At 38.7% G+C, this 13,599-nt stretch overlaps 1 protein-coding gene across 1 annotated transcript in view; it reads left to right on the forward strand.

Moving 5' to 3' along the window:
* Positions 1 to 12,222, forward strand: part of JMY (junction mediating and regulatory protein, p53 cofactor) — a 104,311-nt gene extending 92,089 nt beyond the window's left edge. Inside the window, exons 9-10 of the mRNA XM_077463293.1 lie at positions 7,407 to 7,720; positions 10,280 to 12,222. Of these exons, the coding sequence (XP_077319419.1) occupies positions 7,407 to 7,714 (308 nt within the window). The 3' untranslated portion in view covers positions 7,715 to 7,720; positions 10,280 to 12,222. The remainder of the gene's footprint in view (positions 1 to 7,406; positions 7,721 to 10,279) is intronic.
* The last annotated feature ends 1,377 nt before the right edge of the window (positions 12,223 to 13,599 follow it).

Here is a 13,599-nt window from a genome sequence, read left to right on the forward strand (position 1 = left end):
GATTATTGTTTCGATTAATTGGTTAATAACCTTAAAAAAAAAGTGTGTCAAATTGACGTTCATTTTCAACCACAGTGGCAGGAAAATTTGGAAATCATAGAAAACTTCTTAGTCAAAAGGAATTCTCAGACGGTGTTTGTGGTTTTCGTTCAGAAATTACATTCATTTTAAAAACAGAATGTAAAAAACAAGTGAAAATTTCAAACAAAATTCTTTCATTCAGCGAATGTACAAAGATTTTTCGTCTGAATATTCTCATCTGAAAATTGATCGGTGTGGCCAGCATAAGGCTCGGTATACACCTATGCAGTTTGCTTTTGATCTGTTTCTGCCGTGCTTTTTGCAGTACGTTTTGATTTTTTGCGCATGTGATTTTAATGCAATTCGCATTTTTGCTTTTTTTTGGGCAGATTAAAAAACACAAATTGCTGCAAAAACGCATTACATGCTTTTTCTGCAGCTTCTCCATTGAAGTATGTTGAACCAATAAAGCACCATTTTGCGTTGAAAGTCCCTGACCCTTTCAGATGTGAACGTGTCTCATAGGAAACCATGTAAATGAACTGTAGTGCATTTCTGCAAAAAGCACCAATAAACACATAGCTGTGAACCAGGTCTAAGACGTTTAGTAACATAATGGGGTTAAAAAAATGAAAATGAGCCCTTTTATAGTAGAAAAAAGCAGATAATCACTACTGTAGGGGTTTATTTTTTTACTGTAGAACAGTGAAAGTAATATTTTTACAGTAGCCATTATTTGCTCTTTTTGTACTATCAAGAGCTCATTTTAGTTTTTTTAACACCATTATTTTACTGGCCGATTAATCGATTATGAAAATAGTAATCGATTAATTTCATAATCGATTAGTTGTCGATTAATCGATTAGTTGTTTCAGTCCTTCATAATGCAAACGGATATGTAACTATACATATAATATAGAACCTCATATTTATACCAAAGTAAATAGGGAATGCATATATAGAATTAATATACAGAATACAATTCTAAAATCTTAAATGTCCACTTGATTCAAAAGTGTAATAGATAATGAAAACTTATAAAATGTTGAGAATAACAGTTTATATAACATTTACATTCTCATTGTACTAATAACTTCTTAAGATCTCCCCTCTTTTTGGTATATCGATATGCTCTAACATGAAAAATGTATCTTTGTTAGGGTCATGGTAATAGGCATAGTGACGAGCTATTGGAGAATATAAATCTTCATCCTTTCTATCTGAAACATGGTCATGTATTCTTCTACGTAGTTCCCTTTTTGTTTTACATACAGTACAGTATCTTACAAAAGTGAGTACACCCCTCACATTTTTGTAAATATATTATATCTTTTCATGTGACAACACTGACGAAATTACACTTTGCTACAATGTAAAGTAGTGAGTGTACAGCTTGTATAACAGTGTAAATTTGCTGTGCCCTCAAAATAACTCAACACATAGTCATTAATGTCTAAACTGCTGTCAACAAAAGTGAGTACACCCCTAAGTGAAAATGTCCAAATTCGCCCCAAAGTCTCAATGTTTTGTGTGGCCACCATTATTTTCCAGCACTGCTTTAACTCTCTTGGGCATGGAGTTCACCAGAGCTTCACAGGTTGCCACTGGAGTCCCCTTCCACTCCTCCATGATGACATCACGAAGCTGGTGGATGTTGGAGACCTTGCGCTCCTCCACCTTCCGTTTGAAGATGCCCCACAGATGCTCCATAGGGTTTAGGGTATGGAGGAGATATGCTTGGCCAGTCCATCACCTTTACCCTAGTCTTTTTTTAGTAAGGCATTAGTCATCTTGGAGGTGTGTTTGGGGATGTTGGAATGCTGCCCTGCGGCCCAGTCTCCGAAGGGAAGGGACCAGGCTCTGCTTCAGTATGTCATAGTACATGTTGGCATTCATGGTTCCCTCAATCAACTGTAGCTCTCCAGTTCCTAGCACATGCACTCAACTTATTTGGTCGACCATGGTGAGGCCTGTTCTGAGTGGATCCTGTCCTGTGGTCTTGGCCACAGTGCTGCAGCTCAGTTTCAGGGTCTTGGCAATCTTTATGTAGAGCACTTGCTGACCAGCCGCCGTCATTATAAAAGCTCTCCAGCGCTAATTGCCATAGCTGTATGGTGGCGCTCACCCGCTGTGGGAGCATGCCCACGGGTCGGGCGCTTTGTCCCCCGGCAACCCGCGATCGCCTAGTACAGAGGTAGAATAGGAATCTGCCTATGTAAACAAGCGGATCCCCATTCTGACAGGGGACATGACCGAGATCTACTGTTCCCAGTCATCAGGAACAGTGATCTCTGTCATGTCCCTGGCAGCCCTTCCCCCTACAGTTAGAACACACCTAGGGAACACACTTAACCCCTTGATCACCCCCTAGAGTTAACCTCTTCCCTGCCAGTGTCATTTTTACATTGATCACTGCATTTTTATAGCACTGATTAATGTAATAATGTAACTGGTCTGCAAAAAGTGTAATTTGCGGTCAGATTTGTTCGCCGCAGTGGCGTAGTCCCGCTAAAAATCAGATCGCCACCATTACTAGTAAAAACAATAAAATATAAATAAGTCCCTAAATCTATCCCATAGTTTGTAGACGCGCTAACTTTTGTCCAACCCAATCAATATACACCTATTGCAAATTGTTTTTTTCTTTTTTTGGATATATACAGTTATGCTCATAAGTTAACATACCCTGGCAGATTTTTATTTTGTGGTCATTTTTCTGAGAATATAATTGATAACACAAACCCTTTTCTTTCACTCATGGTTAGTGTTTGGCTGAAGCCATTTATTATCAATCAACTGTCTTTATTCTTTTTAAATCATAATGACAACAAACTAGCCAAATGACCCTGATCAAAAATGTACATACCCCAGTTCTTAATACCGTGTATTGCACCCTTTAACATCAATGACAGCTTGAAGTATTTTGTGGTATTTGTGGATGAGGCCCTTTATCTTCTCAGATGGTATAGCTGCCCATTCCTCTTGGCAAAAAGCCTCCCATTTCTGTAAATTCTTCGGCTGTCTTGCATGAACTGCACGTTTGAGATCTCCCCAGAGTGGCTCAATAATATTGAGGTCAGGAGACTGAGATGGCCACTCCAGAACCTTCACTTTATTCTGCTGTAGCCAATGACAGGTCGACTTGGCCTTGTGTTTTGGATCATTGTCATGTTGGAATGTCCAAGTACGTCCAATGCGCAGCTTCCTGGCTGATGAATGCAAATGTTCTTTCAGTATTTTTTTGATAACATACTACATTCATCTTGCCATTAATTTTGACCAAATTTTCTTGTGCCTTTTATAGCTCTAACATCCCCAAAAGATCCACCTCCCTATTTCACAGTAGGAATGGTGTACCTTTCATCACAGGCCTTGTTGACTCTTCTCCAAACTTAGTGTTTTTATGGTTTTGGCCTTATCACTCCAAATGACTTTGTTCCAGAAGGTTTGAGGCTTGTCTCTCTTCTGTTTGGCGTATTGTAAGCGGGATACTTTGTGGCATTTGCATAGTACAGTACTGGCTTTCTTTTGGCAACTTGACTATGCAGCCCATCTTTCTTCAATTGCCTCCTTATTGTACAACTTGAAACAGCCACACCACATGTTTTCAGAGACTTCTGTATTTCACCTGAAGTTATTTGTGGGCTTTCTTTGCATCTCAAATAATTTTCCTGGCAGTTATGGCTGACATTTTAGTTGATCTACCTAAGCGTGGTTTGCTTTCAACAGAACCCCTCATTTTCTACTTCTTGATTAGAGTTTGAACACTGCTGATTGCCATTCTCAATTCCTTGGATATCTTTTTATATCCCTTTCTTGTTTTATACAATTCAACTACCTTTTCCTGCAGATCCTTTTGACAATTCTTTTGCTCTCCCCTAGAGGTGCACCGAAATTTTGGCCACCGAAAATTATCCGCCAAAAACAATGTTTGTTTTTTTTTTTTTTCATTTTCAATGTATTTGTAGAAAAAAAACAGATATGATAAATCAGTGAGTAGCTCAAACCTCTATAATGAATCATGTAAATCATTAATTAAATTATAGCAATTAATCCATATGTCCCAGTGATATTAAATATATTTATTATAAATTAAATAAATAAAAGAAGTCTATATAAATAAAGTGAGTCCCATACACCAATCCATTTTCTTGCAATCCCCTATTGCAATTAAGTCTATCTGTGCAAGGAAGCTCCAATTTCCACACCACGCACACCAGAATGTCCTTCACCCCACCTTATGGGTATCTGCTCACCTTAATTGTTGGACCCCACTGATTAAAGGAGGCCAGCCATGCTTTATTTACAAAAGTAACTCCTCTCTAGTCTCCCAATGGCAAGATAATATGTGGGAAGCAGAAAGACACTGATAGTGCAGATCAGGTTCGTGATTTTTATTAAAAATGGTTACACATTTCAGCAGATAAAACCAGACACGTCACTTCCATATTCCAATATATGGCACCCCGACTCCACTAACCAGGCTTCCCACATACTATCTTGCCATTGGGAGATGGTCTAAGAGGAAGACTGGAGAGGAGTTGCGTTTGTAAATAAAGCATCGTTGGCCTCCTTTTTATCAGTGAGGGTCCAACAATTAAGTTGACCAGGCTGAAGAGCGACTTAATTGTAATAGGATATTGCAGGAAAATTGCTGTATGGGAGATATATATATATATATATATATATATATATATATGAGAGAGATTTTTTTTTTCTACCACTGTTGCACTTTATAATTTATTTATTATCACTATTATTATTATTATTATTTATTATCACTGACATATGGATTGCTTATGCTATCGTTTATTTTACCACTTTGTTTTGAGATTTTGGTGTTTGCATGTTTAAAACCATTTTTTTTGCATGACAGGACCTCTTAAATATGAGATCTGGGGTCAAAAGGTCCTCAGATCTCATATTTAGACTAAAATGCATTAAAAGTAAATAAAATAAAAAATTGTAATTTAAAAAATGTATTTAAAAAAATGTCCCTTTTAAGAGCTGTGGGCAGCTCTTAAAGGGCCAGCAATTGTATGGATCTGTATCTTCCCTTCACTCGTCTCCATACCTGACAGGAGACAGCACGCAATCCCCTCCGCCGCTGCCTACGGCTCCGGTAAGCAGAGGGCACCAGATCACGGCAGGAGGGGGGGCCCTCTCCCACCACCAACAAAAGTGATCTTGCGGCGAATCCACCGCAGAGACCACGTTTATCTTGTAGCGGAACGCCTGCTGAAGACGAGGATACCGGGGTTATGGCAGCTAGCTGCTGCCATAACAACGATATCCTCCTTCAAACAGCCACCGTAAAACTGCCGTGGGCGGTCCGTAAGTGGTTAATGATTTACATCAGGGGTTTCCAAACCCTGGCCCATGCGTGTGATTTGTCCGGCCCACAGCTTACCCAGGCTCTGCCAACACATCACTGTCGATTTGCTGGCTTTTAAAAACAGCTGCTATTATCGGCAGTGTGTCTGGCAGGTCCTGGATACTAAGCCACCCCCCATACCCTCCCGTGCTGCCAGGGAACTGGCTGCTGTGCTGTAGATTGGCTTCTAGGATGTGACGTCATCAGCGTGGCACCTCCAGGCTTCCCACCCTCTGTTTACATTAGAATTGTTCCACCATACTGCCTGCATGTGTAGCAGGGGGCAGGAGTTAGGAGGTGCAGGAGAACTGAAGTTGTCTCAAACGGTGACAAGAGGCAAATGGGCATAAATCTGCAGACATAAATGTACAGTAGGCTCTGATGGGAAAAACTCTGCTGGGGACACTGATGGAGAAAGCTCTGCTGGGGACACTGATGGAGAAAGCTCTGCTGGGGACACTGATGGAGAAAGCTCTGCTGGGCACACTGATGGAGAAAGCTCTGCTGGGGACACTGATGGAGAAAACCCTGCCGTGAGGTGGGAATGATGATGAGAAAACTCTGCTGGAAGGACTGATGATGGGAATGATGATTCATTCATTTGTATAGAACTGATTTTTTTGGCTCTGAATACTTGTAAAATGTACAATGTGGCCCTTGTGTTGAAAAGTTTGGAGACCCCTGATTTACATGATTCATTGCACGTTTTTATGGTTCATTGTAGATGTATTTGTTTGACCTACTCACTGATTTATCATATCTGAACAGATATTGTATTTAAATGTGTTTATAATTTATTGATTTGGGGTCTTTGCACTTTGTGCTTCACTGTTTTATAATATTTTTTTTTGTTGTAGTGTGATGAGTGCACATTTTGTAGTAATAGCTGCTTTATGATTTATATTTTTGAATAGCGTGTGGGGTTTTAATTATATAATTTGAACTTCCTGTTTAACTTGCATCAAAACAAAGGTGTATAAATTCTTGCAATTTTGTGTTTTATTTAAAATCAGCCACAGCTTAAGTAGAAATGCCTGTTACCTGTCTGCATTCTGCAGTGTGGGATCCTCGCATCCTGTGTAGAAGCAGTCATTTTATCTTTGCAGAGGTTTGACATGACTTCTGATGAGTCAGAGCTGGGGCTCTCCAATCAGTAGGGATGGGAGTATGATTTACTGATTGCAGTTCTATAGGTCTGACTCACTATGGGTGAGTGTCAGGATCTCTGCAGTGAGACCACTGCTTTCCCACAGAGAGCAAGGGTCCCATGCTGGCAGGGTATGGCTGTTTCTTTTTAGGCTGTTGCTGCTAAGAAATCGATATGTAAGACATTGAATACTCTTTTTGTTTTGATGCATCTGGAATGCCGTAGCTGCATTAAACTGAATGTTTAGTTGGGTTTTAGGGCCTGAAGTCATTCATCCTTTGTATCATACAGTAAGGCAGAGGTGCCCAACCCTTAATATAATCTACATCCAGATATAATAGCTTGGCTAGAAGCCATAGCACATGAAATGATTTAGGCTGGCCATATTTGGGTCTAATTCTGAAAGATTTTTTTTTTTTGGAAAATTGTAACTAAGAATTTTGGTTGGAATTTAGTGGGGCTGCAGCAATGGCTGATTTTCGTGCAGCCATCAAACTTGAGTGATCAGGTATGGTAGAAATTTTTTGCAAAAGAAACTCATTTCTAATCCGAGATGGGAGAATCATGCAAGAAATATAGCAAAAAAAAAATGCGCATGAACTATAAACTGGAAAATTATTTTCTGTAGTATCGTAAGGTGAAATTGAAGGCTTGGTTGGTCAAATTTCAAAATCAGTGGTGCCACCATTGGATCACAAAATGCATAAAGAAAATTCATTCGGAATTCAACTCGTGTATGGCCTGCATTAAAGCGGGTTTATTTTCTCTTATACTACTGATTTCAGTTCTTTCAACAAACCAAAAATGTTTGAAGATGAAGCCTTTAAATGACATTACTGGTATTGATTTATGTGTCTCTTCTAGTGAGCTCGCCAATGGATGAAGTTTTGGCTTCCCTAAAACGTGGAAGTTTTCATCTGAAAAAAGTGGAACAAAGGACGCTGGCCCCTTACCCCGATGAGGACGACAGCAATAATATATTGGCACAAATCAGGAAGGGGGTGAAACTGAAGAAGGTGCAGAAAGATGTTTTAAGAGAATCTTTCACACTTTTGAGTGATGCAGACCCGCTGACACGCAGCATTCATGAGGCACTTAGAAGAATTAAAGAGGCCTCACCTGAATCGGAGGATGAAGACGAGAGTTTGCCTTGCACAGACTGGGAAAATTAGCTGGTGGTAATGTGTTCTTTTAATACTTATTTGGGCATCATTAATTTTAATTTTAATGATTCATGACACTAGTGGCTTCAGATTTTAAAAGATAATTTAGACTAACTCTTTACATCTAAAGGCCCACACACATGATCGGACTCTTTCGCAACAAATATGCGAATTATCTGTTTTAAGGCAACATCGGACCGCGTGTACACTCCATCAGACAAACTTTTTCGGTTTTCATCGAACTTTTGTTGGCTGTACGAACAGACAAACTTTCCGGCAACAAAAGTCCGATGGAGCTAAGTCCGATCGTGTGTACAGAAAACCATAGGACTTTTGTACAAAGTACAAACACGCATGCTCAGAACCAATGCAAAAGATCAGACGACAATACAGAAGTCGACCAAAGGTGGCGGTAAAGAGCAGAAAAACCACGCGATTTGGTGAAAGTTGGATGAAAAAGTCCTGCCGTGTGTATGCAATAGAAGTTCATGGCCGACGCCCTTTGTACAAAAATCCACGGGAACGTTTGTACGAAGTCCGATCGTGTGTATGAGGCTTTAGAATGGTTTTCTGACTGTAGAATAATTACAGTACATAGAACGTTAAAAAGGTCAGTTTAGCTTTACTGCTTTTGGCTGAGATCGACTTAAAGCAAAATACATACAACATTACATAGTTGGTTAAGTTTAAAAAAGACACAAGTCAATCCAGTCCAACCTATATGTGTGTGTGCACTTATATGTTAATTGTACATTGTATATCCCTGAATGTTATGGTCGTTAAGGTGCCCATCTAATAGTTTTTTTAAATTATTGATGCTCCCCGCTGAAACCACCGCCTGTGGAGGGGTATTCCACATTCTGACCGCTCTTACAGTAAAGAACCCTCTACGCAGTTTAAGGTTAAACAGCTTCTCTTCTAATTTAGTGAATGGCCATGTGTCTCTTTAAATTCCCTATCGCAGAAACATTTATTCCCTATGCTAGGGTCACCAGTATGGTATCCTTACAGCCAAGGAAGCTGCCACCTCATCTGTTGGCACAAGCAACTGTGACAGTTAGACTTCACAGCATTCCTTGAATGTAACTGATTTGGGAAGTGGTTTAATTCTGCTTTAGGCCGATTCACACTGTGAGACCCCAAGTCATGTGACATGTGAAATTTAGTCAATGAGAGCTGTCTTAATTAGCACTACTGAAGTCGCTCCAACTTTAGAAGGCAAAGGTACTACTTCAAGGTGACATCTATCATCCTTCCACCTATAGACTTTAATGGCAGTTACCTCCAAGTCCGATCCTTATCTTAATTGATGTGATTTGGATCTGACATTACAGGAAGATTGCCCAGGCATTCACTTAAGTTGCTTCAAAGTCGCACTGTATGTTGCGCGACTTTCAGGTCGCGGCAGTATGAACTGAGCCAAAAGAGGTGAGAAGCTGCTCAGGTCAAACAGTTGCTACACTGTTATCAGCTTTATGTCATGTAAATCATGTTTCCCAATTCACGCGTATACATATTGTAATAGAAATGGAGCCTTTTAGGTAAAAGAAGTGCAGATAACTAAGACGCTCATATATTATGAAGAGTGGATATCACTAGCCGCTCTACATTGTATTGTGCTTTATAGCTTGACCCTTGCCATTCATAAAAAATGGGGCCATGGTGTGGAGCCTCAATGAGTTTTTTTTGCTTAAGGGAACAGAGAGAGCTCCATTAATAAAGCTCAGATAACAAAAATGCAATGCAGGCACAGTGACACTGCATGCGAAAAAATAAATATTGCCCGGAATTAAGCTTTATGCATGTGTGAAAACAGTGGAAATTGATGTTTCACACAAAATGATTTAGTCTTTCAAAAAACATGGATGCAAAAGCCTTTGTAAGTGCTTTATGATTATGATTTTTCATTACATAGTCCACATTATTAGGACAAGCATATATACATACATACAGTATGTACAGGCGTATTACACAACACAAGTTGGGTATCGCCACACGCCAGATTTGGAAGTATAATTCTGGGTCATCACATATATTAATATATTAATATGTCAGGCCTGAAAATGATTTGTGCCCACAGAATGGGGACAAATTATGATAATCAAAATTACAGCTCTACTATCCCGTTTTTTAGATGCTATAACTTTTGCACAAACCAATCAATATACACTTTCATATACATATCAGCCGAAACTGAGGAAAAAAGTAAAAAATAATGCGTTTTTTTTAGTCGCTCTGTTTTTGTTTATAGCTCAAAAAATAAAAACCGCAGAGGTGATCAAATACCACCAAAAGAAAGCTCTATTTGTGGGGAAAAAAGGACATCAATTTTGTTTGGGAGCCACGTTGCACGACCGTGCAATTGTCAGTTACAGCAGCGCAGTGCCAAATCGCAAAAAGTGCTCTGGTCTTTGGCCAACCAAATGGTCTGGGGCTAAAGCGTTTAAGGAATCGTCAGGCCAAAAATATGCATTTTTAACTTAGTTAAGCCAGTGTTACTTCATTGGTAATAGAAGCTGCTTGCGCCTAACTTTATGAACATATTGTGTAATATCTTTTGTTTGCATTGAATAGGTCCTTGGCTGACATTACTGTATTGTAGCAGAGCGGAGGTGATGATTTTTGCTGCCACAAGATGAAGAAAAGCCTACGAGGAGGAAGAAGCAAATCCTTCTGGTAGATAACTAGAGGAATCTCTACAGTTTAGAAAATTATAGTTACCGCTGAAGCACCAGTACACTTACAGCTTAGATGGATTTCATGAGCCCTCCGCTGCTTCCAGAGGCACTTTTTCCATTTAGCTTGGTGGCCAGTTACCAGTTTGAGTTTTTTTTTTTTTTTTTTCTTTTATTATTACTATTATGGCAAACACACTTGATTTATTAGTGAAGTTGGAGTTTACGAAGGACATCTATGAAACTCTAATCACTGGATGCACTGAATCTGATTCGCTTGAAGGAGATTGAATAGAACTGACCTCTTTGCAGCAGCAGTACCAGACACTGTATTGCCCAACTGTAGACTGTCCTCTGTTTACTAGCTATGTAGGATTCAAGGGAAAGCTTTGAGGTTAAAGTGACCCAAGATTTCTTTGAGAAGACCAATATTAAGAGTCAAGTATAACTAAAGTAGTTGGAAAATCATTCCGTGTTTCTCGATGGGATATTTACACTTAACCTCCAATTAGCTGGCCACTGCAGATAGCATGTGTTCATTGTCTACAAGACTGCCAGGCTCTCATCAGCGTCTGATTACCATTCTTTTTAACCAATAGCTTCTCACATTTGCTATAATAATAATAATAATAGTCTTTTTACTACATGATGTGTATTAGGGGACAGTGCATCATTTTACAATATCCTATATATTTTTTTTCATTTTTTAAGATTTGATTGCTTTTATTCTTTGTCTTAATTGTTTCATGCAATATCATTTTGACTTCCTTTCAGCGATCTGAAGGAAAATGCAAAACATATTTAAATATTGATCAGAAAACGTAGTATTATTTTCTGTGTGGGTAGTTTTTTCTTTATTATGGTTGCTTTAAACTTTGCATGTGATTTTTAGTTTGGGGAAGTTATTCAAACAAGAGGACCAGCAAGTCACTAATTTTATTTACTCTGTCTGGCCATTAAGTTAAAAAGGTAGATTCTGACTTAAATATATATCTGAAAAGAAGACATTCTGCATATTTTTGATAGAAGAGGCTGGTCTTGCTTATATTGGCTGAAATTCTGGTTTGCTGGCATGAGATACTTTAAAGTTTCAGCATAGGCGTTTTGTTTTAGAACATTGCATGTATAGTTCTGGCTTGACAGTATGAAGACTAACAATTTCACTTTTATAGCTCTTCCTCTGCACTGTACAAAACCCAAGCTGTTCCGTTTACATTTAGGGTAATTGGTCCTATTAAAACACCAACATCTTTATTCTAATGCAATATTTGTATTGTCCTTGGCTGGACAATCCCAGGAGCCAGGTAATCAAAATTACAAGCAGTGTCTACCATTTTCATTTGCATGTTTTGGTATTGATGGCAGAATGTTCCCCTGCCTCTGTTCAGTGGTCATACACAATTGGAACTTTCAATCCTCAACTTTTTATACCATAATGGTCTTTAAGTGACTGATTAACATGGTCGTGTTGGGATTTTGTGTGGCTGATTTTTGTTTCTGATCTTAAAGTGTTACTAAACCCAGGACCCTGCATTCACTATATTTCGTCTCCCACAGTACAAAGAACATTGAAATGCAATTACATGATTAAATACCTTTTCTCACCAGCAGTATATATCAGTTTTATGACCTCTGTCAGTGTCTGGTTAAAGCTTGTGGAATTTACATTCTCTTCTGTCTGTCCTGAGAGTCAGCATGACCCCCTGACCCTCTGTCTGCACAGTGCTGATTGGATGTGTGCTGATCACATGCACCCTTTAAAAAAAAAAGCACTCTAGCAATACACACAACTGAGCATGTGAAAACAAAAGAAATGGGGTTGGGACTTTGTATGAGGCATGTTGGTGTATATAATGGTATATAGAATAAACATGAATGAGTTTAATGTCACAGTGCCCTAGGGGTACATCTTAATGAATGTTAATGATTATAATAAAGCCAATAGTAGTAAAACATTTGATACATTCTGCATCATAAATGTTTTATTACTATTGGCTTTATCATTAACATTCATTATGATGTACCCCTAGGGGATTGTGACATTCAACTCATTCATGTTAATTCTATATACCATTATACACACCAACATGCCTCATGCAAAGTCCCAACCCCATTTCTTTTGTTTTCGCCTAGTATTCAGGGATGGAGGCATTTTGGTGTTTTTGCTCCAGGCTGAGATAGGTGTCACTAATTTTTAGGTCCTTTTAAACTGAGCATGTGCAGAGTGCCTCCAAGGCTCTGTACTATCAGCAGATGGATTGGGGACAGTGAAAGAAGGGGAGGGTCAGAGAAGACAGGATAAAATAGCCTTTTCATACAATATGGGGGATTAACCCCTTAGATTCCACAGTGAGTATAACAAGCATGCTTTACTTCATATACAGACCTATTTTATTGTTTGTGGATTTAGTAACACTTTAAGTTTAACCATAATTCTCAGATTTCCTAACATATAGATAAGCTGCCTGTTATAGACAATAAAAATTGTCTTTGTTTTGAAAAAAAATTGGAATTGGTTATCAGCATTTTTTTTTTTTTTTTTTCAGCTAGGCCAGGAAGTCCTTACAACCAATATTTCTTCTTTTATCAGTAATAGAACTACTTTTGCAACTTCAAGTGACAGGATTATTTGTTACGTTCATCAGATGATCATCATGTTTATTTAATGTTAGTTCGTATTTGATTCCCTTAGTAATGCCCGCTTGCTCCTGCCCTGGAGTAAATAGCTGCTGAATTGTATATTGTGTTGCCTATTGTATACATCAAGGGGGAGGTGCATCCTTGTTTAGTATTGGATGTGATTGAAGGTGCCACACCTAACACAGCCAAGCCTTTTGCATAAATAAAATTGTAAGAAAAGAACGGCGCCTGTATTACACGTAGCAACCAGTTCTCCTTTTTCATTCCTTCAGTTTTTATACATGTACAAATCATGAAGTACCGGTATATGTTGTAAAGTAGTCATATGTGACTTTGCTTCAACATATTTTTTGCTCATGTGCTCGGCGTCTTGTTTAAACTTTTTATGTTAAAGCTATAAATCTTTGCTTGGACAGGTGGGTAGTTGGATTTGTTTCCACTTTCACTTGTATGACCCAAAAGTGCAGCCTTATGAATTTTTACTGTCCTTTACCAACCTCTGTTTTTAGATTTAGGTTCTGGTGTTTAACCTAAGAATTGAAGAATTGTGTAGTAGAATACATGCCTTGGGTAGATGTA

This window comes from Lithobates pipiens, unplaced genomic scaffold (genome assembly GCF_037356315.1).
Source record: "Lithobates pipiens isolate NorthernLeopardFrog02 unplaced genomic scaffold, aLitPip1_a1.2 Scaffold_3, whole genome shotgun sequence".
NCBI lineage: Eukaryota > Metazoa > Chordata > Amphibia > Anura > Ranidae > Lithobates > Lithobates pipiens.